Source organism: Delphinus delphis, chromosome 2 (assembly GCF_949987515.2).
Source record: "Delphinus delphis chromosome 2, mDelDel1.2, whole genome shotgun sequence".
In the NCBI taxonomy this organism is placed as follows: domain Eukaryota; kingdom Metazoa; phylum Chordata; class Mammalia; order Artiodactyla; family Delphinidae; genus Delphinus; species Delphinus delphis.
The window spans coordinates 108,243,311-108,271,287 of NC_082684.1; the positions used below are offsets into that span (position 1 = coordinate 108,243,311).

Sequence of the window (27,977 nt, forward strand, 5' to 3'; positions counted from 1 at the left end):
TTAAAGGTCTCTTTGGCAGGTAAGTTCAGTGGAGTGGATTTTTTTGGAATGAGTTTATTTGTTTAAAAACTAAATAAATTCATGGACTTCTATAAGTATTTTTTATTTCTTTGGAGACCTTGCTAAACCCTTATCTCCTTAGTCCCTGAGGAGCAGGTGGGGGCCCATGCGTGGCCTCACAGCCCTGGGAGGGAGCTGGGCCACCTTCGGTTCAGGGGCTCCCTTCCCTCGCTTCTCGCCCACAGGAGGTTGGAGCAGAACTTCTTCAACTGCAGCTGTGACATCCGCTGGATGCAGCTGTGGCAGGAGCAGGGGGAGGCCAAGCTGAACAGCCAGAACCTCTACTGCATCAGTGCCGATGGCTCCCAGCTCCCACTTTTTCGCATGAACATCAGTCAGTGCGGTGAGTGAGCTGCCCGGTCCCAGCTGGCTCCACGCGGGCCTCCCTCAGACACCAGGGACGGTGCTGCGCATCAGCTGGGAAAGCCAGGGCCTTCCTTCCCCACTGCCCTCCCAGCCTTGAACTCTGCATTGGGTGCAGATCTGGCTCCCCTCTTACCTCCTTGCTCATTCTTGTCTTTTCATCAGCCAGCCGTGGGAAGGTTGGTTCCAGGGATGCAGAAAAGGGTTAAGTGTGCTCTTTGTCATTGGACCAGAGTCCTTTCTCTCTGTCAGTTCCCTGTTAAGCAAACCTGAAGGAGTGTTATGTCCAGGTGTGGTCTCTGGATCTCCTGTATCAGGAGCATCTAAGGCACTTTTAGAGAAGCAGATGTCTGGGTCCATCCACAGACTTAAGAGATCAGAATATCTGGAGATGAGTTTGTAAATCTGAATTTCTAGCAAGATCCCCATGGGAGTCTGAAGCGGACCAAAGTTTTGAGAACCAGTGCCCCAAGTGGAAGATGTCATTTGATGTCATTGTTAGAGCTGCATTCCTTCAGCAACTGTCCTCCTCACCAATCCCTGCTCCCCAACCACCACGTCCAACTGCATGGGCTTAAATCTTGAGTTCTACCATCTGCTTGGGAGGTGGTGTGAAGCTTCTGGGACTTGGGGGACTTCTGAGAGGTCACGCAGGTTTTGTGGAGTCATTATTGGACAAACCAAGCAGTGCCACCATTGCCCCCATGGACAAAGTTTTGGTAGCAAGTATTTGCCTGTTTTTTCACCCACCCTGTCCTCCCTCCCAGACCTGCCTGAGATCAGTGTGAGCCATGCCAACCTGACCGTACGGGAGGGTGACAATGCTGTCATCACTTGCAATGGCTCTGGATCGCCCCTGCCCGACGTGGACTGGATAGTCACCGGACTGCAGTCCATCAACACCCACCAGGTAGGCGTCTGAAGCTTGGGACCTATCACCTCTTAGTCTTAATGAGCTAAAGTCATGAATAGAAGCAAGAGACGTGAGAATAAGGAAGAAGAGGAAGGGAAGTTTGTGGTCCTATTTCTATAGGAAGAAGCACATAGACATGGGTTCCACGCAGCTGCAACATTTTCTAGCCAACTTGATCTTGAACATGCTATAAACATCTCTGTACCTTACTTTCCTCATCTGTGAAATGGGTATAATGCTACCATTCATCTCATGGGATAAGTGTGAGTGTTACCTGAGCTCTTGACTGTAGAGAGCTTGGCCCTTGGTCAATGTGCTTTCACCAGCAAGGCCTCCTTCACCTACTGCTCAGCTTTCCTTTTGATTCCTAAAGGTGTTTGGGGGTTAGGTGGGGGAGCCGCCCTTGTAGAAACTGTTTGATTGTTGTCTTTTTTTTTGTACCATCATCTAATTTTTCTTTTATCTTTTCCTAAATTTTTATTGTGGTAAAGTATACATAACTTAAAATGTACAGTCAAACATTTTTTTAGTTATTATAAAATATTAGCTCTATTCTCCATGTTGTACAATACATCCCTGCAGCTTATTTTATACACATGATTATTGGTTTTTTTATTGGGTTTTTAGACAAATCTGAACTGGACCAATGTACACGCCATCAACCTGACGCTGGTAAATGTGACGAGTGAGGACAACGGCTTCACCCTGACGTGCATTGCAGAGAACGTGGTGGGCATGAGCAATGCCAGCGTCGCCCTCACTGTCCACTGTGAGCGGATGCCCTGTGGGGGGCGGCTGGGACCCTGGGGATCTCAGCATAGGAGGCTGGGGCCGGGCAGAGCTGCTGCAATGGGCCTGGTCCACCAGGAAGGGCAGAAAGACTCCTGTGGGGCAGGACTGAGCAAATCAAGTCAGTCCTTGGCTAGTCACCCCAGAAGGGGTGTCCCTGTCCCTCAGAAGATGATGCACCTCCAACTCAGCTCTGACTTTACTCCAAGTCTGCCTTTTGCTAAACCCCTAAAAGGTCATGAGAGGGAACCCTCCAGCTGTAGTGGATCCAGGAAGCTTGAGTGAAGACAGACATCTCTTCCCCTCTTTGGGGGTGGTGTTGGGGGGGAACCTCTGATTCCCTCAGGTCTTTTTAAAGCGGGGTGGGGAAGAATTGGATTGCCCACCTCAGCTCCTGGAAGGCTGCTCTGGGACACCAGAGGCTCTGTGTTCTGGGTGTCAGCTGGCCTTTCCCCGGCAGACCCCCCACGCGTGGTGAGCCTGGAGGAACCTGAGCTGCGCCTGGAACATTGCATCGAGTTCGTGGTGCGCGGCAACCCGCCGCCCACACTGCACTGGCTGCATAACGGGCAGCCGCTGCGTGAGTCCAAGATCATCCACGTGGAGTACTACCAGGAGGGCGAGGTCTCCGAGGGCTGCCTGCTCTTCAACAAGCCCACCCACTACAACAACGGCAACTATACCCTCATCGCCAAGAACCCCCTGGGCACAGCCAACCAGACCATCAATGGCCACTTCCTCAAGGAGCCCTTTCCAGGTGAGGGCAGGGCTGCTCTGGGGTGACTGATCCCCTCCAGGAGCTCAGTGGGACGGGGAGTGGGGGCTTGAGAGGAGAAGCAGCATCAACACAAATACCGTCATCGACAACCAAACACACACTGGAACATACTCAGCCACCACCAGAATTTTGTGTAAACTAGATGAAGTCTCTGATTTCCAACAGCAGTCACAGTGAAACCCAAGACCCCCTCAGAAGTACACAGCTGTACATATAAGGGCATATGGTGTTACGGTAGAGAAAGTGGGGACTTGAGAGGTGGATAAGAATGGCGGAGAATCTGGACCCAATTCTTTTTTTTGTTGGGGGACTCTGGGCATGATCGTTGCCTCAGTACCTTCATCTGTGAAATGGGCATGATTGTACTTCTCCCATAAGAATCTCGTGACTTTTAAATACTTTTAAAGTAGACAAAGCATGTATCACAGGCTTTGGTACCTAACGATGGTTTGATGACCTTCCATTACAAGGGGCTTCAGGGTCTATCTGGTTCAACCCCACATGTAACAGGCCAGTGAACAGAATCTTTCCACTTGCTGGGTAGTAATAAGGCCTTGTCTGGGTTTCCAGGTCTGTGGCTCTTTTCCTCTAGCTCCGTGGTGAGCTGATGGGTGGAGGGTACCTGATGCTGTCAGCCTGGATGGTGCTGATTCTAGTGGACGGGGTCATTGAAATGATGAGAGAACTTTGTTTGAATATTTGGGAGGGGAGTCTTGTCTTTCTCTGTCTGGGCTAGAATATTTCAAATACCTTCCTGAAGTTAGAGGAGAAGAAAATACTCCCAAGAGTTTAGTGAAAGTGGTTGCAGCATCTCTTGGGGGTGGTTTTGGTAGCTGATAAGTTTCTGTCAGTGAAGCCATATATCTTTGATGACCTTGGTGATGTCTGCTGGGAACAGACCTCTTGGCCTTCAATTCCTGGAAATCCAGGATTCTAATGAGATAAAGGGGAGTGTAAAGACTGATCTCGATCTCTCTGTCTCTCTCTCTCACACACACAGGGCATTGGAGTACTAGCACTGTGCAGCATCTGCTTCTGTGAAGGTGATTTCACAGCATACAGATAATCAGAGGGTAGCAGTTCCAAGAGGCCTTTTTAATCTTAGTGCAAGGAAACTCGAACTTTAGAGGCTTTGAGAGAAACTCTGGAGAGATGAGGCTGCCTGGGAAGCTAAATTCTTGCCACTGAGGGCCAGGGGATGGTGGAGCCATCACTCAGGAGAGGACTGAGAACGTGCCGATGTTTGAGACCCTGGCCATCCCATATGGTCCTACATTTCCAACATCATTCCAAGTATGCCCAGTGAGAGGCCTCAGGACACTTCCCACTGTGGGCCACACGGGAGCTGAAAGAGTCCTGTCTTGCACTGCAGAAGCAGCAGCTTTTAGATGCAGAGATACTTTGCTTTTTGGGGCCAAAGTCAGGCTAGGCTTTGTTGGCATAAAGGGCTGGAGTGGCCCTTTGCCCTGCTTGTGCCCATCTGGTGATTAGAGAATGGAATCTGTTTTTAAAGAGGAGAGTCGACACTCCCTGATGGGCGAGGAGTGAAGCCCTCGCCAAAGTCATGCTTCTGTTTCCAAAGGGAAGCTTCTGGGGCCTGGTGAGAGCAGGGAGCCCTGGAATGCTGGGAGGGAGGGGGAGCCACCCTGGCTTCTGCATGCAGAGGGTGTCCTGGCCATGGGGCAGCAGGAGCAGTGGCCACGGCTTTTCCTTTGTCCTCCCTCGCCTTGGGAGGGAAGCAGTTCTCTGCATCCTTGCAGCCATACAGACACCTCCTCTGTCCCCAAGAGACACAGCTGCCCCTCCTCTTCATCTCTGGATACGCCTGTCACCTTTTCAGTTCTCCTCAGGCCAGTGGTTCTCGAAGAGTGGTCTCCAGACCAGCAACATCAGCATCACCTGGGCAGGTGTTAGAACTCAAATCCTGGAACCCCACCCAAACCTATTGAATCAGAAACTGTGGGGTGGGGCCCGGCAGTCTGTATTTTAACAAGCCCCCCACCCCCGAAAATTCAGACACTCCCTCGTTTGCCATCTCCTACCATGACATTTGTGGACCCAGGAGGCCAGAGGGAGGGTGAAGTTACAGAGGAACTTGAAGGGAAACAGCTCACCTGCACTGGGTTCCTCAAACCCATCTACACCCTGCCAGGGCCATCCTGTGTGAAGGTTTGCTTGTTTGTAAAGGAGTCAGTGGATGATGGAAAGGCAGTGACAGGGAAAAGATGGGCCAGTCATGTCAAGAGACAAAATATCTAGGCGTCAGGAGAGTAAATTATCCAGGAGAGTGGACAGTAAACCTCGCACCTGCTGAGCCTGGATACAAAGGCTCTCAGTGGACTCCTGCTTTTCTCTTGCTGTGGTGTGGGGACATTGTATTTGTCATCTGTACCCCTCTCGCTCCCAGGCAGCAAAACAGACATTAAGAGCAAGGGTTCTGAAATCAGACAGATGGAAGTATTATCCTGTCTGTGGCCCTACTGGCCCCGATAATGGGGCTTAGCACATGGTTGGCGTGAGGTGAAGGATGATCACTGCTCGGTGCCTCTGTTTCTTCATCTGTGAAATGGGAATGATAATCAGAGCTCCTGCCTAAATTGCCCTGAGGATGAATGAAGTGATGTCCATCCAGTGTTTAGCTCTGTGTCCGGATAGAGGGAAGGTTCAATAGCTGTTGGCTACGACTAGGATTCTAGGTGGAGAGTTTAGGAGTTGAGTTTAGGAGTTCTAGATCTGGTCGTTGCTCTCTAATCAAGCTGGTAAGTTCTAACAGACAGCCTTCAGGTAGTTTACTAGGGTAGTGGTTATGGAGTCACAACGCCAAGATTCAGATTCTCATTCAATTGCTTATCAGCTCTGTGATCTCAGGCAAATTACTCAATCCCCTGCTTCTGCCTCAAAGATTGTAGTGAAGATTAATTCGCACATAGTAGATTAATCCACCTAAAATATTTCCCACAGTGCTTGGCACAGAGTAAGCACAGAATTACTGTTTGATTTTATTATTATATATAAAAAAAACACCCAAGGGCAACTGAAAAGGGATTTGTTTTGGGGGAAAAACAGAGATCTGAGGGTGAGCGTCTCCTTTCCTGACTGTTCATGGGCTGGAGACCCACAGGAGAGCTTTGATTGCACTGAATATATTCAGTGGAGCCGTCTGTAGATGCAGAGGCCTCCATCAGAAGGATTTTTTCCGAGCAGGACATTGAAATGAAAATGTTCTGGAAAAGCTTTTTGTAAACTTCACATGCTATACAAATGTTGGTGTTTCCTTCTGCATTTCCAAAGAAGCACTAGAATGTTCAGCCTGGAGTTCAGCTTTAGTGTAGGAACCAGTCTCTGGAAAGGGAGATTTGTTCTAGGAGCATGGAATCCTCTTTGGTGTTCCAGGGATCTGGGCCTAGGAGTGGGGACCGTGAGGAGTCAGGGATCCAAGTGTCAGGGGAGGCCAGGGATCATGTTAGGGTCGAGGTGGCACCTGGAAGGTTGGTGGTCCTTAGATGATGATGTGATAGAAGGAGGAATGTTGACAAGGTGTGTGTGTGTGTGTGTGTGTGTGTGTGTGTGTGTGTGTGTGTGTGTGTGTGTGTGTGTGTGTGTGTGTGTGTATGTGTGTTTGCCTGCACATGTGCAACAAATATATGAGAACACTTGACAAAACGTTTAGGAATAAGTGAGCTGCCATAACTCTTGAATTCTCATTTCTTTTTACCTGACTGGGAAGCCTCTTCATCATGATCTTGTGACAGCAGAAATCAGAATTCCATCAGGGCCCTGGGTACAAACCGTGGGGGACACCATTGCCCCAGTGTCCATAGCCGCACTTGTTGAGACTAGAATTGGTCCCAACCTGCCAGTGCTGGGGGAAAAGAGGCGGCAGCAGCGTGTGGCCTTCTGTGCTGGGTGGGCAGAGCGTGTGGACGCCTGGCGCAGCTCCCCACTCCCTCCTCACACCTGAAGCCAGGGCATCTCTTCTCCTTATCACGTCTATGTGCATCTCTCTCTATCTGGACGCAAGCTTCTGCCTCTCTTCTCCATTCTCTGGATCCCACTGGCTTTTCCCACTGGGTTTTACTTGAGGCTTTTGGGATCTGGAGGACACATGTGCATTGCTTTCATGCCCAGTTCCTGTTGGGATTCAGATGCTGCCTTGGCACACTGGTCCAGTTGTCCTCCCAGCCTGCTGGTGCGGGCTGAGGTGAGGACCACTCTCGGGTACCATCCTTTTCCAGGGTGAAGTTCTGAGTCCTCCCACAGGTTAGAGAGAACCCAGAAGGTCTGGCTGTTCCAAGGCTTGTGTGTTTCCTGGGTGTATAAATGTTTCCAGGCTCTTGCAAAGGAGATAAGCATTCATAGGCTGATTGAGAGATTACCGGGTTTACAGATTCGGCCAAAACATTTGGCTGACGTGAGCATATTCTCTAATAAATGAGAGCCTTATGAGAAATATGCAAATTGGTGTTAACTAGGAATTGATCTGGCACCTCTCTTTTCTCAGGCTCTGAAGCCAAGGCTAGGGCCCCCGTGCCTCCATCCTCCTCCCAAATCAGCCGTTTGGTCACCTGAAGTTTAGAATAGGGTGGGGGGCCTGAAGGGCACACTCAGGAATCTGGAGAAAGCTGTATTGCTCTCCCACAAAACAACACAAAGTGGATAATGAGCAAGCAACCTATTAGCAGTGAATTTACTGTGAATAAGGCTTTCTCTAAGGGACTCCTTCACAGAAAGGCATCAATTTTCCCCCACGGGTAGCTAGGGAAGAATATTTGCTGGTGCATACTTGATAGAGCTCTGAGTACAATGACTGTGAAAGCCTAGCCAAGGGCCTGGGTAAATGGAAGACCCACGGTGAATGAATGAACGAATAAGTTCTTATTTTTCAGGGTGTGGTAGGCTTGTGCCAGGAGGAAGTGGAGTAAAATGCAGTGGTTCTCAGAGGGACCAGCAGAACAAGAAAACTTGTTCGAAATGCAAAATTCTCAAGACCTCCCCCAGACCTCCTGAGTCAGAAACTCTGGGGTGAGGACCAATAATCCATATTTCTTTAAAAAATTTTAAAAGATTTTTAACTTTTCATTTTGAAATAGTTTGAGATTTACCAGAAAAGTTACAAAATAGTACCAAAAAATCTTCCTTATACTGTTCACCCAGCTTCCCCCAGTGTTACCATCTTACATGACTACAGGGCAGTGATCAAAACCAGGAGAGTAACGTTGATACAACCCTATTACCTAATCTACAGACTTTATCTAAATCTTACCAGTTGTCCCACTGCTGTCCTTTTCTTCTCTGAGATCCAATCCAGGATTATATTGATACATTGTATTTAGCTGCCATGTTACCTTATTCTCTTTAAATCTGGGGCAGTTCTTCAGGCTTTCTTTGTCTTTCACGATCTGTGCACTTTTTTTTTAATTTATTTTTTTTACATCTTTATTGGAGTATAATTGCTTTACAATGGTGTGTTAGTTTCTGCTTTATAACAAAGTGAATCAGTTATACATATATCCCCGTATCTCTTCCCTCTTGCGTCTCCCTCCCTCCTACCCTCCCTATCCCACCCCTCTAGGTGGTCACAAAGCACCGAGCTGATCTCCCTGTGCTATGTGGCGGCTTCCCACTAGCTATCTATTTTACGTTTGGTAGTGTATATATGTCCATGCCACTCTCTCACTGTGCACTTTTGAAGGATCCTCACTAGTTATTTTGTAGACTGTCCCACAATTTGGGTTTGCCTGATGTTTTCTCACAACTGATGCCAGTTAGGCATTTTTGGCAGGAACACCGCAGAAGTGATGCTGTGCCCGTTCAGTACGTTGTGTCAGGGGTACACGACGTCTGTACGTTTTATTACCAGTGATGTTAACTTTATCACTTGGTCAGGATGGTGTCTGCTAGGTTTCTCCACTGCAGAGTGACTATTTTTTTCTCCTCTGTAATTAATAAGCATAATATTTTGAAGCTTTGTAAGTATCTTGTTTCTTATCATTCTTTCACACATTAGTTTTAGCATTCATTGATGATTCTTGCCTGAAACAAATATTAGTGTGCCATTTGTCAATGGTGATTTTTCTATTTCTATCCTTTTCCTCTACATTTATTAATTGGATTTTATTGTAAGGAAAAGCTTTCTTTTCTTACTTGTTGATTAAATTACTTCGTTATATCAGTATGGACTCATGGGTATTTATTTTGTTCTATGAATTATAATCCCTGTATTAACTTGCTAGGGCTGCTGTAAGAAAGTGTCAGAGACTGAGTGGCTTCAACAATAGAAATTTATTTTCTCACAGTTCTGGAGGCTGGAAGTCTGAGATCAAGGTGTCAGCAGGGCTGGTTCCATCTACCCTCTGGGTACGTCTATATCTTAGTGTCCTCTTATAAGGACACCAGTCATATTTGATTAGTTCCCACCTTAATGACTTTATTTTAACTTAATTACCTCTTAAAGACCCTATCTCTAAATACAGTCATAGTCTAAGGTACTGGGGGTTAGGACTTCAACATATGAGTTTTGGGCAGATATAATTCAGCTCATAACAATCTATGACTGTCATTATATTGTCATTATATTTTGTTGCTCAAATCATCCCCAGTTTGGCCATTGGAGACCCCTTCATACTGGCTCCTGTGTCCCTTCTTCATGCCCCCATTAATTCTTGAGCACCTTCTTACTTTCCAGTACTGCAAGCTGTTCCAAGCACATCTTGTACTTTCTCTGCCCCAGCCCTGGAATTAATGTGTTTCTCCAAGAATCCCTCATTCTTTTTACTGGAGAATGGTAGTGATCACCTCCTGGATGGTTCTGTGGCATGCTAAAGTTTGAGAATCTCTAATAGAGTGGTTCTGAGCCCAGACTTGGATTTGAATCCAGCTCTATCCCTTCTTAGATGAGTGACATTCAATTAGTTACTTAATTTCTATAAGTCTGTTTCCTTTTCTGTTGAAAGGGGATAATGCTACCCACCTCCTAGGGTGGTTATAAGGATTGATGTATTACATAAAGCATTTTGCACAGCCCCTGGCTTATAATCAATGCCCAACGATGATTGGCTTTCATTATTAGGTGAGCCATTTCTAAAGGCCAAAGACCAAATAACACATTTTCATCTGGGGAGTGGATAGATTCTAGAGGGATTCCCAAGAACGTCTCAATGACCTACTAGAATAAATGCTACATATTGATCTGAGGAATTGTGTCTTGAGATCATAGCTGGCATTTTCCAGGAAGATCCATGGAAGCCCATCCTGCAGCATTTCTTCTTGGCGCTAATGTACCACCAACGTTCCCAACACTCTGGGCACCTGAGGGCGGGAGGAATGAGGGTGAGATGGTGAGTCTGGATGTAGTTCCTCATCTCATAGTATGGTTTCTAGTCTCCAGGTGGACCAGGCCACCTCCCTTGAAACCAGGAGTTTTAGCTCTTATTCCTTCTCCATTTGGAAGACCACCTTCTAAAGAGTGTGGGGGAGGGGTGACGAGCCAAGGATTTTAGTTTTCAGTTGCCAGGGCAACGGGATCATGGTGAGTGGGAGAGATCATAGCTATGAGAAAGACAGAGTGCGACTGTTCTGGTTTTTTATTACGTTTGTTAATGATCTCTTTGTCTTTTTTGCAGAGAGCACGGATAACTTTGTCTCTTGTAAGTCTCTTTTACCTTTTGCTTTGAAAGTGATTTATTCTGATACTTTTGGTAACTACTGAGTCCAAATAGCCCTCTTTCGTATTCTACCAGCATCCTCAGACTCATGGCCGCTGAGAGCATCTGAGTGAACTGTGAAAGGAGAGTAGAAATACTTGAGCAGTTCCAAGCCCACTCCTCTTGGACAGTCACTTGCTGCCTCAGTTTCCCCGCAGTTTTCTAGGGTCTGACCATGTTGTGGGTCTTCCCACCCAGACGGACAGAGGTGGTGTCAGGAAGGATGTGGGGTTCACGTGCCCCAGTGGACCCCTGTTGAGCATCTCAGTTGTTCTTGCAGAGAGAATGTGGGGCCTATAAACATGTTAGTGTTTGTCACCTGCTTTGAGAGCCAGGACCTACCTCGTGTGGAGCTGTGATTGACAAGGTCTCCTGATAGGTTCGCCTGTCCTCAGATGAGATTATTGAGGCTCAGTCTATAAGTGATTTGGGGCCAGGACTAGACGATCCCCAAAGGATTTGGTGTTTCGCTCATGGTCTGTGGGGAAACATATTTATTCCTTTTCCTTTTGTCCCCTGTGGGAGAGGAACAGGGACGGCTGAGGCCATTTCTGCTCCCTGTTCGGCCTGAGACAGTAGACAGTCCTGTTTAGAACGCCCCTTGTTGTTTGGCACAGATGTAAATATAACCTGGATTCCTTTGTTTGTCCTCGGTCTTTGAGGACTTGTCATCTCACAGGATGTCCCTCCAGAGAATTTTGAACTGGGGCTCTCTCTGGACAAGGAGTTGATTCTAGAAGGAGGACTAATGGATGCTCGGCTTCCCATCCAGGCCTTGCTGGGAAGAGCAGATGTTTCCTAGTCAGATAAACTTGCTGCCAACTGAAGCTGCCATTGTGTTCTGAAATCTGCCGTAGGGCAACGGATAGTGGGTTGTTTATGGGGCCACAGGCCTCCTGGATCTCACTGAGGAGTGAAGAGGGAACGAGGAAGGGCATGGAGAGTCTGGGACAGGATAAGGGGTGCAGAGAGGAGCTGAATGTCAGCAACAGCTACCATCACCCACGAAACTGGCCGAATCCAGACCCTGGCTGTGATCCCAAACCATTTTTTTCCCTCTTATTTATTCAATAGCTCATGGCCCACATTGTCCAGGTTACATTATTTACTCTGTGATGGGGATTGGGGGACGGGAGCAAAGGTTCTTTATACCTATGGAGTCTGTCTTTGAGTCATCAGTACCCACCAGGCAGCCACACGGGGATCCGATCTCTGGGGACCCCTGCAAAGCCTGGGGAGGCCAGGCAGTCAGAGTCTAGCTTCAAGGGGATGTTCTCCAGCAAGAACTTTCAAGAGGACTTGGGAGTTAGGCAGGGACCGTGGCTGAGGCTCTCGTGGCCAGGAAGCTAACTACTCTTCTCTATTTATGTTTGGTTTTCAGTCTACGAAGTGAGCCCCACCCCTCCTATCACTGTGACCCATAAACCAGAGGAAGACACTTTTGGGGTGAGTCACTCCTTGGTCAAGAGGAAGGTGTTTACTGATGCAGTAGTTTTTCAGGCTTCTGTTTTAGTAGCTAACTTTTCCCAATACTGCCTTATTTGGAACTCTAGCATACGTGGCATAGAGAAGCCGTGATGAATGACCTCCTTTCAGGTGGTTAAAACCTTCCTTGTTTGATGAGAATAATTCATTGTTTGAGGAAGTCTTTGAGGATCTGCTTTAAGCCCTAGGGCTCGGGAGGAGAACAGTTTGAAACTTCCCACTCCATTAGGAGCCAGCTGGGCCTGATTCGAAGGGGCTGCTAACTGTACAGACTTTTACAAAAGTCAGAGTTGCCCAGGGCATCTTCTTGAGTGGGAGGTGACCCCACCTCCCGCTCTCAGAGCCTGAGGTTTCTCTGGGGAGAAAAGGAAAGGAGTCTTTTTAGAATCTCCTGGATAAGAATATTATGCAAAGAATGTCAATGTGAAGATGCAAGATTTGCTTGCTAATTAAAACCACAACGGAACAACAGGCAGAAGCATCTCTGGGCTTCCTCCTGCATCTCTTAGGATGGTCCCCAGATGAGAGGGCTCAGAACACTGAATCATGGAACTTTCTCTAATCAGTCTGGGTAATTTATTTTTTGATGTTCTTAGAGTCTCATAAATTACATCTTCTCAAGACTTTACTCAGTCTGAGAAGTTCTGAAGTTCACTGAAGTTCTGGGAGGGCTACAGTTGCTACTGTAATAGGATGTTCTCATCTGAGCATGCGTGTTACTTCATACTCCGGTTTTCTGTAACTGCTCGACTGTCTGTTTTTGGCTCCCAATAGGTATCCATAGCCGTTGGACTTGCTGCTTTTGCCTGTGTCCTGTTGGTGGTTCTCTTTATCATGATCAACAAGTATGGTCGACGGTCCAAATTTGGAATGAAGGGTAAGGTGGAATTTTCATTTGCGAGGGTCTCATGGGGGAAACATGGCTCCTTTTGATCAAAAGATGCTGTTTTAATTTCTTTGCTCTCTGAGAGGGCTTCAGGGTGGTGGGCTTAAGTGGCCCTGGTAGAGACTCCCATCTACACGTTTATTATTGGTAGTGATGGATTGAAGGCAGTGTTGGTGTGAGGACCAAACTGTGGACCACCTGGTTTTTCTGTAATGACTAAAAACATTGCTTCACTGGGCTGGTACAATGAGGATGATTTGGGAAAGAAGTTGGATTTGAGGGCAAATGAAGAGGACTTACCTTTCTTTTTATTTTTGGTGGGTAAAAGGACTCTTTGTTTGAGTAACTTGGTTTTTCTCTTGTCTGCACCCATCCTTGGAGTTGTGATGAGAAGGTATTAGCAGAACTAAATGTAGGATGGTAGACTGTGGCATTGAGAGGTTGCCCATGCGTGGTATCTCTGCACGTAGCTCTACACAGAGTTCCAGAATGGATGCCAAGAGCAACGTGATTGCTAAATCTGCTGGCCAGTTTCCACAACACAGAGTACTCAACCCCGTTACAGCTGGGGTGGAATGTGAGACGTGGCTCTCCACCAAGGCTTGGGAAAAGGGGGCTGGCACAAAAGGGGTTAATGTGGTGAATTAGCATCCATCTGCCTGGTCCCAGGATGGATCTGACCAAATGGCGCAAGGGAGGCTGGATACCAGTGCTTAAACAGAAACTTGAATTTCAAGATATACTCCCAGCTGGGGTTTCCATTTATGGCTGATGTTAATAGGAGAAGGGTGGGGAGGGAGTATGAAGTATTTGACAAGCCGTCAGGTTCCTGAGCAAAGATTCAGGTTGGAGTCTTCTGGTGAGATTATGGGATCCAGAAAGATGAATTTCGATGACTTCTGCACACGAACTGGTATCTGTGGTTGGGGTCTTGACCTGGGGGCTCAGGAATTAAGGGGAAAGCATGAATGAGATTCACAGGGATAGTGGTCCCCTGAACTTATATGTAAATGTTTAATTGTTTGTACATGGTGGCAGGGGGCGGGGTTGGGAAGGAACTAATCCATAGCTTCTGTTATATTGTCAGAAGAGTCTGTGACCACCCTACAAGTTTAGAACACTGATATATAGCAAGGGATAGCCATAGAGAACTAGAAAGGCAGAAATCATGGGGAAGGACTGTCTGGCTTCCCAGAAGCCTCCTGCCTCTTTCTGCTCTTGGTTAAGCTGAACAAGTCCCAGAAGAGCAAACCAGGTTTTCTTGAAGCAAATGAAATATTTTGACCAAGAGAAATAACACGTAAAGGCAAATTATAAAACTTCTCTATATATTAGAAGTTTGGCCTGAAGCCAGATGACTTAAACAAGAGGAGACCACGGTCAGCCACCTTGGCTGGAGAGGTTTTATCTACCAGTACCCCACGGGCCAAACAGGGCTTCACAGGTTTGGAAGATCAGTGACCCCCATGCAGGCTCTGAGCCTTCAGTCTTAGCATCATCCTTGGGCTCCTGGCTTTGAGGACCTGGCACTAGTACTTGTGCAAAATTTTCCTACCATGGGAGGAACTTTCCTAGCTCTTCCTCCCTCCACCTAAGGAAACAGCAGGGCCTTGACCAAAGGGGAAAACGGGGCATTATTGCTCTCCCCTGGAGAGGCACACCACCAGCTGAGACCCTGCAACAAGACTGGCACCACCAAACAAGCAGATTTTTCCTCTTAATTGTCATCTGTTTTCTGGAAGAGCGTGTCCCCATGTCGGATGAATTAGGCAGCACCCAGCGTGGTGCTTTCCCCTCAGCTGTCCTTGGAGCCTCTCCCAACACCCACTCCCCTCTCCCGGGCTGAGCTGCCTTCATTGGCCCTGGTTGCGCCAAACATCCATAAGTTTGGAAGTGAAATATTCCTTAATTTAAAGTCAGGTGACCTGAAGAAGTTTGGCTAGAGCGAGAGGCAAGATAAGATGTTGTATCCAAGGCTGACCCTGTTTAGAATTAAGCCTGCATCTTTCTGATCTTTGTTATGCCTGACTGTATTTAGTTCTCATCTTAGGATGAAACAGCAAATGCCCTAGGCTGCATACACCCTTGATCTTTTATTAGCAGCGGGTCTCCCAGTCCAGAAAAAAGAGCAAAGTTGCGTGTACCAGAAGTCCCCCAAATCTGACTCAGGCAAACCTCCATCTCTTCAGAGCCACCCGTTCCTCAGCTTTGAATTTTCAAATCTGGGTTAAAAATCTGTGATGCCACTTAATTGCTCTATGTTTCCGGCAAAGTTACTTAACTTCTCACAGCCTCTATTCCCACAACTTCAAAATGATGGAATGATACCACCTCCCTCATTGCATTGCTCTGAGTGTTGAGATCTGTGTGTAATTGACGTTTAAAAGGGTCCCTGTGGTTGTAGTTTTCTTCTTTCTTTGTGTATAAGCCTGTCCAAGCTTCTTTCATTGTCCTTCCAGGAAGGGCTGACCTCCCAAGACTTAATCATGCCCTCTTTTGTCCCACACAATATTTAGTAAAAATGCTTTTCTTCCACCCTAATCCTGGGGCACTGTCATCATCTTGCTCACACATCATCTGTCCTGTTAGACCAGGAGTGACTTGTTGCAGAAACCCGCAGTCACTCAGCTGAGTATGCCTGAAACTTTGCACAGTCTTTGACAAATTGTTTCTGAACTTAGAAATGAATGACTTTAGTTTTACTCAGAAAACAAGCACAGCTTGTTAATCAGTAATGGGCTAGTTAGGGCTCATTTGGAAATCTGAGATGTCTGGGCAGTGGAGGTGGAGCGGAGATGATCTGGGAGACTCATAAATAATTCCCACCCTCCACATCTGAGGGCCTGGAACACAGTGTATGGATGAGGAGGACTTATTAAAATGAACTTCCTTCTGAGAAATAAAAAAATATATAGAAAAATACGGACATTAGTATGACAGACACTCATATTCCTGTCACTTAGAATAAGCAGCTGTTACTGTTTTGTCTTCTGTTGCATCTAATGTTTTATTCCTATTACTGATAAAACTAAGATGGCTTTAACTGTCACCCCGGTCCCATTTCCGCTTCCATTTCCACAGGCAGTCATTAGCTTGAGTTCACTGTACATCCATCAATCCACTTGTTTTTGTCTCTCTCCCTGTATCTCTGTCTCTCCTTCTCTGCTGTCTCTGCACACCCACCCTTCGCGCCATGGCTCTCTCCCAGCTGATCCCATACCCTGCAGACTGCCAACTTAGCAACTGCCTCTACTCTATGGCAATCCTAGTGGCCAAGTCTGGTAACCAGCTCAATTTTATAGTTCTACTTACATATATGTATATATATATATGTTTTGTTTTGTTTGTTTTTTCCAAATCACAATTGCATTTATTCATAGACATCTAGAAAACAATCAAAAGTATATTTGTCTCTTATAGACCTTATTAATAAATTTTATGTGGATGAGAGAGCTTGTGTCCCGAGAGTTTTAAACAGCATGATTAAAGACTGTAACACTCCCAAGAGTGGTCACAGATAGGTACAGGATGTGAAGAAAGATATACATATATACATACACATATATATGTCTACATATGTGAATACATTTACAAGATGCATTACTTTGTGTATGTTTTAATTTGTAAATGTGTTTATACTCTAAACACCCTTCTGCATCTTCTTTATTTGCTTGTCATGTGTTAGAGATCGCTCCATGTTGGTACATATAGGAATTCCACTGGGGACCTATTTTATGGAGGTGGAATGTATTAACCAGAGTTTATAGAAATGAACTGAAAATGCGTTGTCTCAGACACTTTTTTACTGTTTTCAACTGCCATCTAGTTGATCGAAATTCCGGCCTGGGGAGAGGTCAGGATTCTGCCCTGTGGACGGTTAGGATTCGAGCTCATCTTCTCTTATAATCACAAAGGTTCTAAAATGGGGCTGAGTGTCCAGTGGGCTTTCTTTGAGCTGTGGATGAAGCCCCATGCTTTAGAGTGGCAGGATGATCCTGAAGTATTTGGTATGGTGTGGGCACTGACCAGTCAGAGCACATACTGCCCTCCTGCTGGAGCCGGCACCCGGGGGCTCCCTGCTGTGCCGGGTGTTAACTCATAATCATGCTGGATCACAGGGTGGTTGAGTGGTGGGTGGTCGGGAGGTTCAGGGCAGGGGTCGTTTACTGGGAGGGACAGAAATATATCAAAATATGTCAGTATCTTAACTAATTATATTGTGCCGGTGCATCCTGGGCCTGGAAGTGACATGGCTTAGAATTTATTCCATGCTCATCCTCATATAATATTTTAAAATTAGACATTGAAAGATCGTGACAATGATCTAGCCGGGCCCTGCAGTGTCATTATTTAGAGATGAGAAACTGAGGCATAGGAAGCCCAAGAAAGGAGGTGACCTGCTCTGGTTTTCAGTCTGGTTAAGCTGAGTGGGTTCTAGAACGGACGTTCTACCTTGCATTCTCAGTCACTTCTCATGGCAACTATCGATAGAATGACCTAACTCCTTGGTCTTGGCTGCCCCACCATGAACATCCACAGTGCATCTGCCATCTTTATTTCACGTGGTTGTTAGAACAATAACCAGGTAGAAGATGCTAGTGTGTCTTTAAATACTTAAACATGCCCTATAGTTTTCATATAAGGTGACTATCATTATTATTTAATGGAGAAAGAAGCAAACGTGTGGGGTTTTTGCAGGCTGTAAAAAGGGCATACATTATTCGGTCTCTCTTGTCTGACTACCTCTTAAGCATCTTTATAGACGTCTAGATCAGAGATACTGTGGGAGTGAACTTCATACTTCTTGGCTCCCTCTTACTGTCACAGAGGAAACAGAATAATGGTTTATTAGAGTTGAAACAGACCTTAGACTTATTAGGCTAATGTCCCCATTGTACAGGTAAGGAAGCAGACGCAGAGAAATGAAATGGCATGCCAAAATGCACGGCTAGCTAGAGCAATGCTGGCCTGCTTTCCCACCTGCGTGCTGTATGCAGAGAGCCTGGGAAGGTCTGGGAAAGGAAGACAGATTGTGAATAAATCAGGTCTGCTCTTCCAATACTTTATCTAATTATCTTTGAATGCTGTCCTGCTTCAAAGGGGCTTTCAAACATGTCTCTTATTAATCCTCTTTTCTCAAGCTGGGACACACCTGGCCTGGGGAAAAGGTGGGAGCTGATGGAGGAGTCTTGCTTCCCAGGCTTAGAGGACTTCCTCTGTCTCTTTCTGGACATGTTGGGGACTGCATGGCAAGGCAGCAGAAGCCAGAAAGAAGGCTGGGAAGGCCAGGAGTCTAGAAAGGCTGGTTGGGCTTCCGGTAATACCTTAGGTGCTTCATCTGCTTGCCGTCCATCCTAGTGGTTGGACGTGTGCTGGTGCCCCTGATGGGCCCGTGGATGGGCACTCCAGGATTGTTGCATTGTGAATTAGCATCAGCTAATAGGTACTTAAAGTGGTTGCCTATTTGATTATGATTGGGGGTTATTAACATTTTTTTCCCCATAAACAGATGGTAACTTCTCTCCAAGTAGATTGTCAGAGTCAGATTTGGAGGGACTGATTGGTTCCTGCCAAAAGATCTCGGGGGTGGCTGCCTGCGTTGAATGGCCCTGTTATCCCTCTGGCTTAACTGCTCGGTTAACGGGAATGATTAGACTTGGGAAGGAGTCATTTCTGCCCGCTCTCCTAACCTTGGAACATTGGACTGAGAAGGGTTTCTTCCAGCTGGATGGAGGTAGGGCTGGGATCCTGGCCTCCTAATGTTTGATGCTCTAACTGGCATTTCTTCTTCAGCTGGGATAGAGGGTCCCTGTATCTATAGCCGTGAGCACAGAGCCAGGGAATTGATACAATGAGTGTGGGGTAGAAATAGAGAATTCTGAGACTACTGAAAGGTGACCTTGACCCTGGATGAGGTCACCATTAGTGCCACTGATAAGGCAGCTTTTTTTGCCCTGAGAAATACACTTATCTGGCCTTGATTTAATGGGGCGTCAGAAGCCAAGAGCAAGGCAGAAGTGAAACTGAGTGGAGGACTTGGGTTTCCTGACTTCCTGAAATAAGTCTATTTTTCCTTCTTGCTTGTTTTTCTTTCTTGACTTCCTTTGCTGTTTCCTCCTCTGAATTGAGGTACGCAAGGGAGGAAGCTTACCCCTGGCCTTGGCAATGACCCTGTGCTTGGGATTCCTGGTGGAAGATGCCTCTTTGAACATAATTTTGAGACTGCTGTTATCCTCAGGCCCTGAGGTTTACAAGCAAACTGCTGCAAATCCCTGGCCCCAGCTACTCCTCACCCCATTGCCCTTTGTGCTGTGCATCCATCATGGGGGACGAGTTGGATGGGGTGGGGAAGGAGCATCCTGCAGGAGGAGAAAGGGGAGCCTGCATCCGGCTGGGGCTCAGCCACCAGTGGTGTCTGCCACTGCCTCCAGCCCCAGAGCATCCCGAGGAAAGAGAAGAGCTTCCGGTTGGTCTCTTCCTGGCTCTTTCTCTTAGAGGGTTAGTGACACCCTCTCTTCCTCCCTTCCCTGATACCCCCGTATGTTTAGTTTAGAGAGAGATTCACCAAGTCACTCTGGTGCATACCCCTTTATTTTTTTCTCTTGTATTAGTTCTGCTGCCACAAGCCAGAGAGGGATTTGCTGGCATCCTTGCACTGGTCTCCAGACAAGCTTTCTTCCTGACAGGCCTGGCTACCTAATTTATGGGACCCAGTGCAAAATCTTCCTAAAGCACTAGAATTGCAGGACAGCTACAGCAGAGACTTATACCCCAATCATGGGGCTCTTCTGAGCATGGAGTTAGGGTCAGGCCCGTGAAGCCAGCTCTGCTCCCTGAATACACATTCCAACGTGGTTTCAAGCCCTAGCGCCTTCATTTTTTTCCTGAATGGTGAGGAGGGAAACCGATATTTCTATGCTTCCTGTTCAGAGAGGAGCTGGGATTTGGGGTAAAGATAAGAGTATCAGCTGATTTTTCACTTCTAATCATAGCAAGGAAAGAGAATAGGGGGCATGGGCATTTATTGAGTACCTACTGTGTGCCAGACACATATAGGCACATGTAGGCATATAAGGTCTAATATACCTTATAGTATTTTGTCCTGATGAGTGGCTGTTCTCCACATTGTAAAGGCAATAAAGCTGCTCAGAGTGGTTAAATTGCCCCATGTCATGTGGCTGGTGATCAAGAAAACCAGGTTTTAAATGAGGTCACTCTGAATCAATGGTTCTCAATCTTCACTGCACATTCCAATCACTTGGTCAAATTGTATGACTCCCTCGGCCCAGGTGGCACCCCAGGCTGATTAAATCCGATTCTAGAGGCGAAACTCTAGGCATGGGCATGCTTTTTTCAACACCTCGGGTGATTTCAGTTGTGCAGCCAAGGTTGAGAACCAGCGGTGTAAGGCCAAGATGCAATTGCGCATTTAATTAGTGGCCCAGGTCATGTATGCAGTCTGCAGACCGGTGTATCTGGTCACCTTGGGACCGTGTGAAATGTGTAGATGCCTGGGATCACTCCACACCCACTGGGTCAGACCTGGGGTGAAGTGGGGGAGATTTTTGATGCTCACTAAAGTTTAGGAACCACTGCACTGAATCCTGGGAGATGCTGGGGATCTTATGAAAATGCAGATTCTGGGGAAGGGCTGAGAGTCAGTGTTTCTAACCAGTTTCCAGAGGATGCTGCTCCGGGGCTCACAGTTCAGGGAACAAAGGACGAAGTGAAAACCTCAGGCCTGGAACCTGGGGACTTAGGTCACATCCCTGTGTTCCATTTCTTCCTGTGCACCATTAGCAAAATCAGCCGGCCTCAACCCCTGACTCTGCTAGTTGGAATAATATGACTATACGATTACAAAATAGAACCACGACTTCTAAGGCAATTTTAGTTCTACCCTCTTTGGATAAATAAGCCTTGCTTCTTTCCTAAAGCAGTTCTGCAGTGGCTTCCTTGGTTCATAGCGAACTGCCACCTCCTTCCACACAAGGGCACTTGTAAGGCCTGCTGCCTCTGTTGATCTTAGCACAAGCGTGAGGTCCATCAACACAAGGGCTGGAGACAGAGCCCCAGGGAGGCCAGCAGTCAGTGGGCGTGCAGCATTCCCAGCCCAGAGTCCCTTGTGTGGCTGGGCAGGCACTCCTCTCCTCTTCTAGAAACTTCCACGTCCCGTTTCCTCTTCCTCCCATAGCTGATCTTGGAGGTAATGTTGGGAGCTACAGGAAATGGGAGCAGCTTGGGCTTGGCAGGCCCTGAAGTGGATCAGGGCATGTTGTTTGGTGGAGGAAGCCTAGCGGGTTAAGTCAGTGGAGGCCCAGGGCACCTGCCAGCCTCAGAGGCACTGCTCTTGGTGGCTGGAATTTTGTTCTCCTCAGTCCTGCCGCTCCAGTGGTATTTACATTGGACACCTGCCCTGCCCTCCCAATGGACTGTGGAATAAGAACTGCATAGTTGGCCAAAGACTGGAACGGTTTCCTTAGCAGTCCCAGCAATGCCGAGCCTCCCTACCTGACGGGGATCTTGAGTTCAGAGGGGCCTCTGTGCTGTAACAGCGATGCACACCTGTTCCCAGGTGGGGGAGAAGAATGCCAGCATCGGTCTGTCTGCCAGCAGGTCTGACATGAAGCCCCGGGGAGGGTGCCCAGGTAGTTCCAGGAACTACCTTTCCAAGTGAATCCTTCCAAATCAGTTGAGTTCAGTGGGCTGGCCTTGGGCCAGTGGAGGGGTGCCAGGGGGCACCCCCATTGTTGGCTTAGTCTTTAAGAAAAGCAGGCAGGATTTGAGTACTGTTATTGGCCATGATGTGAGGAAATGGCTCCAATCGTCCCAGCCACTGCCTGGGCTTGCTTTGCGGGGCTGGAGGTGGGGGGCGTCTGGGGGACACGCCGGCCTGATAGGGCTGTGTTTGGAGCTGGAGGCCTTCTAAAGAGAAGCACTGTCAGAAATGAGGGGCCATCCGAGCGAAAGGGAAAATGGACATTCACGTTTGCTGTTGCTAAGTGTGTGGACAGAGCCTGCCTTTCTGGAAAGTGGTTTGGCAAATTTTATTAAAAGGCTAAAATCAGAGGAATCCCATGTCCCAGAAACTCCACTTCTGAGAATTTAACCTCAGGTAGTGATCACCAATGGCTGCCCATATTGATGTGTGTGGGCGTTCATCCCACTGTGACTTATACAGTCAACTCTATCCACTAAGAATTGCTTAAATTTAATAAATGGTTAGTTGAGCACACTGTGGTTCATACAAATGATGTAATTTCAATGAAGACATTAAAAATGACAATTTTTGAGGACTTCCCTGACAGTCCAGTAGTTAAGACCCTGCGCTTCCCATGCAGGGGGTGTGGGTTCCATCCCCGGTCGGGGAACCCAGATCCCACATGTCACCCAGCCAAAAAATGAAAAAAAAGAAAGAAAGAAAGAGAAATGACAGTTTTTAAAAGCAAATTTTTAATATTTCTTTAAGGATATACATGCAAATAGTAAGAAAGCCCAATAATGTAAAAGATAATGGAGTAAAAGTTACTCTCAATGTGCCTAATTTCCTGCTTCTGAGATAATAACTATTTAGAGGTTCTGTGTATCCTTGCCGAGATAGTCAGTGCTATAAAAGGAGAGATGTTTCCCGTTGCCTTTATACAAATGCCAGCTTGTATTCACGTTGTTCTGGACCACATTATTTTTGGTAACTATCTTTGAGATTATTTCATCTTAGTTCATAGAGATCTACTGCATTCTTTTTTTCTCTTTTTTCCAGCTATATTGAGATATATTTGACACACAACAATGTGTAAGTTTAAGGTGTACAGGGTGATGATTTCATACATGTATGTATTTACTGCATTCTTTTTTTAACAGTTGAATATCAAGAGTGATATTTGAGAGTAATATTTATTGACATGTGAACGTGTTCATATGTATACATATTTTTAAATTGGGGTATAGTTGCTTCACAATGTTGTGTTAGTTTCTGCTGTACGACAACGTGAATCAGCTATACGTATACATATATCCCCTCCCTCTTGGACCTCCCTCCCACCCCCCACCCCCATCCCACCCATCTAGGTTTTCACAGAGCACCGAGCTGAGCTCCCTGAGCTATACAGCAGGTTTCCACTAGCTATCTATTTTACACATGGGATTGTAAATACCATTCTGCCAATTCATTCCATCCCCTCTTCCCTCCCCACCGTGTCCACACATTCGTTCTCTATGTCTGTGCCTTTATTCCTGTCCTGCAAATAGGTTCGCCTCTACCATTTTTCTAGATTCCACATATATGCGTTAATACACGATATTTGTTTTTCTCTTTCTGACTTACTTCACTCTGTATGACAGACTCCAGGTCCATCCACGTTTCTACAAATGACCCAATTTTGTTCCTTTTTATGGCTGAGTAATATTCCATTGTATATATGTGCCACATTGTCTTTATCCAATCATCTGTTGATGAACATTTAGGTTGCTTCCATGTCCTGGCTATTATAAATAGTGCTGCAGTGAACATTGGGGTGCATGTGTCTTTTTGAATCATGGTTTTCTCAGGGTATATGCCCAGTAGTGGGATTGCTGGGTCACATGGTAGTTCTATTTTTAATTCTTTAAGGAATGTCCATAGTGTTCTCCATAGTGGCTGTATCAATTTACATTCCCACCAACAGTGTAGGAGCGTTTCCTTTCCTCCACACTCTCTCCAGCATTTATTGTTTGTAGATTTTTTTCATGATGGCCATTCTGACTGGTGTGAGGTGATACCTCATTGTAGTTTTGATCTGCATTTCTCTAATAATTAGTGATGTTAAGCATGTTTTCATGTGCCTCTTGGCCATCTGTATGTCTTCTTTGGAGAAATGTCTATTTAGGTCTTCTGCCCACTTTTTGACTGGGTTGTATGTTTTTTTGATATTGAGCTGCATGAGCTATTTGTATATTTTGGAGATTAATCCCTTGTCAATTGCTTTGTTTGAAAATATTTTCTCCCATTCTGAGGGTTATCTTTTCATCTCGTTTATGGTTTTCTTTGCTGTGCAAAAGCTTTTAAGTTTCATTAGGTCCCATTTTTTAATTTTTGTTTTTATTTTTATTACCTTGGAGGTGGGTCAGAAACATCTTGCTGTGATTTATGTCCAAGAGTGTTCTTCCTATGTTTGCCTCTAAGAGTTTTATAGTGTCTGGTCTTACATTTAGGTCTTTACTCCATTTTGAGTTTATTTTTGTGTATGGTGCTAGGGAGTGTTCTAATTTCATTATTTTATATGTAGCTGTCCAGTTTCCCCAGCACCACTTGTTGAAGAGACTGTCTTTTCTCTATTGTATATTCTTGCCTCCTTTGTCACAGATTAGGTGACCGTAGGTGCATGGGTTTATCTCTGGGCTTTCTATCCTGTTCCACTGATCTATATTTCTGTTTTTGTGCCAGTACCATACTGTCTTGATGACTATAGCTTTGAAGTATAGTCTGAAGTCAGGGAGCCTGATTCCTCCAGCTCTGTTTTTCTTTCTCAAGATTGCTTTGGCTATTCGGGGTCTTTTGTGTTTCCATACAAATGGTAAAATTTTTTGTTCTAATTCTGTGAAAAATGCCATTGGTAATTTGATAGGGATTGCATTGAATCTTTAGATTGTTTTGGGTAGTGTAGTCATTTTCACAGTTTTGATTCTTTCAATCCAAGAGCATGGTATATCTCTCCATCTGTTTGTGTCATCTTTGGTTTCTTTCATCAGTGTCTTATAGTTTTCTGAGTACAGGTCTTTTGCCTCCTTAAGTAGGTTTATTCCTAGGTATTTTATTCTTTTTGTTGCAATGGTGAATGGGATTGTTTCCTTAATTTCTCTTTCTGATCTTTCATTGTTAGTGTATAGGAATGCAAGAGATTTCTGTACATTAATGTTGTATCCTGCAACTTTACCAAATTCATTGGTTATCTCTAGTAGTTTTCTGGTGGCATCTTTAGGACTTTCTATGTATAGTATCATGTCAGCTGCAGACAGTGACAGTTTTACTTCTTCTTTTCCAATTTGGATTCCTTTTATTTCTTTTTCTTCTCTGCTGTGGCTGGGACTTCGAAAACTATGTTGAATAATAGTGGTAAGAGTGGACATCCTTGTCTTATTCCTGATCTTAGAGGAAATGCTTTCCGTTTATCGAAATATTAATGTATTTTCCAGTGAGTAAAGACTGCAAACAGTTGCCCATTTGTTTTTGTTGTAAAATAAAGAGAAAATATTTTCATATATATACCTGGGAAAAATACTGGGATCATATAGACTGATAGGTTAGAATATAAATGATAGTTATCCTTGGATAGTTGGATTATGAAAGCTTTTTTTATTTCATCCTTTGTGACTTTTGTTTTCTTTGTCTTCCAAGTTTTCTGCATTGAACTTTAAAACAAAGCAGGCAGCTGCTGGGGAAAGGGGGCACAGGCTGCATGCACCTCCTTACTAGATGCAGAGTGCTGACTTTCTCCCAACCTAGGCTCCATCTGCCCCTTCATGGGGACAACCGGGGCTCTGGTGTCACTTAGCATTGCTGATTGCACAGACCAGGGTTCCTTCCAATGTGTCCTTGGGACACTTGCATCAGAATTATTGATGGTGATGGGGGCTGATTAAAATGCAGGTTCCTGGGCCATGTCTCCTGAATCCAGTGCTCTGGTGGTAGGCCCTGGGAATTGGTATTCTTAAAAAACACCCTGGGTGATTGTGATGCTCATTAATGTTTGAGAAACTTCAGTGTAATTAGAAATTGGCAAACTTTTTCATTAAGAAGCCAGATAGTAAGTATTTTAGGCCTTGCTGGCCATATCGTTTCTGCTGTAATCACTCATGTCGGCTGTTGTAGTCACTTTGTAAATAAATTGGTCTGGCTGTGTTACAATAAAACTTTATTTACAAAAATGGGTAACAGACTGGATTTGGCCTGTGGGCCATAGCTTCAGATCCCTGGTTTAGACTGACCTAGTACCCTGAAAAATTAATCAGAAGATGGAGGAGCCTGCCAAGAACTCTTCATATATGAAGAAACAGGTCATATTATAAATAGGGATCATTAATAGAGTGCTTATTATATGCCAAACACTTTTTCAGACACATACTAAACCTTAAGACAATGCTGCACAGTAGCTATTATCGGTATTATCCTGGCAAGGCAATTGAAAGAATAAGGAAGAATAAGAATTGAAAGAAAGTGATTAGCGCAAGGACATGTGATCAGTGATGGCAGGTCTGCAAAGCTGAGGAGGAAAGTTGTAATGCTACAGTCCTATTTCTCTCTAGCCTTTGGGATAGAATGTTTTCAAAATTTGTTCTCAGGGCTTCAGATGTCCCCAGGTCCCTCTAAGTTTTCAAGCTAAGGAGGAATAGTCACAGCTCTGTACTTCGTGGTAGTACAAGTCCTGGGATCACTCTGCACCTCACAGATACCTCAGTAGAGTGGAGTCCTGGGAAGTCTTGGGATCTGCCAGGTTCTGTGGGCATCAGGAGACTTTTAAAAAAAAATAAATTTATGTATTTATTTTTGGCTGAGTTGGGTCTTCTTTGCTGCGGGCGGGCTTTCTCTAGTTGCGGAGAGCGGGGGCTACTACTCTTTCATTGCGGTGCGTGGGCTTCTCATTGCGGTGGCTTCCCTTGTTGCGGGGCATGGGCTCTATGCGCGTGGGCTTCAGTAGTTGTGGTTCACAGGCGCAGTAGTTGTGGCTTGCAGGCTGTAGAGCACAGGCTCAGTAGTTGTGGCGCACGGGCTTAGTTGTTCCACGGCATGTGAGATCTTCCCGGACCAGGGCTCAAACCCGTGCCCCCTGTGTTCGCAGGCAGATTCTTAACCACTGTGCCAGCAGGGAAGTCCATCAGGAGACTTTCTTGTGGCCCTCCCTCAGTGCAAGTTTCCAGATGGCTAATGCTAAACATTCACCTTGCTCGGAGCCCACGGAGATAGGCTGGTACCCAGCTAGTCTGCAGCAGGGCTGAACAAGAGGGAACAGTGGTGCTGGCCAGCAGGTGGCCTTTTGCCATCTGGGCCATTGCTTTCCTCCTCCCATCTCCCTACCCCAGCCTGCCTGAGCCTCTGCCACTTCCCTGACTCAAGGGGAAGCAAAATCCCTTCAGCTAGGGTCAGCCTCTGAGGCTGGTGGTTCAGCCTGATGGCTTTGCCAGTCAGCAATACGGGTGGGCCAGTACCCTCTGAGGTTATTCTAATAAAAATACCAAGAACTACCATCTTTTTTTTTAAACTTGCTATTTTATATTGGCGTATAGTTGATTAACAATGTTGTGTTAGTTTCAGGTGCACAGCAAAGTGATTCAGTTATACATATACATGTATCTATTCTTTTTCAAATTCTTTTCCCATTTAGGTTGTTACATAGTATTGAGCAGGGTTCGCTGAGCTATACAGTAGGTCATTGTTGGTTATCCACAATAGCTGCTGTCTTGAGAGAGCATAGTTTGCCTTGAGATGTTGGTTCATTACATAAAATCTTGAAGACTTGGCGTATTCACTGGGTGAACTGAGATAATATATATAAAACAGAACCCATAACCTAGAACCCAGTACCCAAAGCATAGTAACTGCTCAACCAAATAGCTAATTATATAATTCTTGCCATTATTTTGATAATCAGGAATGCTCTGAGATCAATATTATCATCCTGAGTTTTACAGATGAAAAAAATGGAATTTTGAGAATCCTGATAGGGTCATTGGGTCTGTCTGACTCCAAGGCTGCATGCTCTAAGCCACGATTTTGCTTTTGAAAGTCAGAATAGAAGAGGCTCCAGGGCCGCTGAGAGCTTTGGAGGGTCCCCATCCCAGAGAGCTGCAGAGACCCCTTGACAGATGGTCCTTTCCTTCCCTCCATCATCTTGAGAGCCTCCTGCTTGCTCACAAACCAGTGACAAAAGCTCCCCAAGCTAACAGCTGCATACTTTCCTCTTATCAGTTCATAAGCTGCTTATCCTGCCTCAGGCGGACACTTGGCTGCAGGTTAATGGGGTCTTT

General features: G+C 45.9%; 1 protein-coding gene across 3 annotated transcripts in view; it reads left to right on the top strand.

Annotated features, from left to right (window-relative positions):
• LOC132420748 (NT-3 growth factor receptor) overlaps positions 1-27,977 on the top strand; it is a 279,278-nt gene that overhangs the window by 121,568 nt on the left and 129,733 nt on the right. For all 3 annotated transcript variants that reach the window (XM_060005462.1, XM_060005463.1, XM_060005464.1), the window contains exons 5-11: positions 246-403; positions 1,191-1,333; positions 1,964-2,105; positions 2,586-2,882; positions 10,526-10,549; positions 11,988-12,052; positions 12,866-12,968. In XM_060005462.1, the coding sequence (XP_059861445.1) occupies positions 246-403; positions 1,191-1,333; positions 1,964-2,105; positions 2,586-2,882; positions 10,526-10,549; positions 11,988-12,052; positions 12,866-12,968 (932 nt within the window). The remainder of the gene's footprint in view (positions 1-245; positions 404-1,190; positions 1,334-1,963; positions 2,106-2,585; positions 2,883-10,525; positions 10,550-11,987; positions 12,053-12,865; positions 12,969-27,977) is intronic.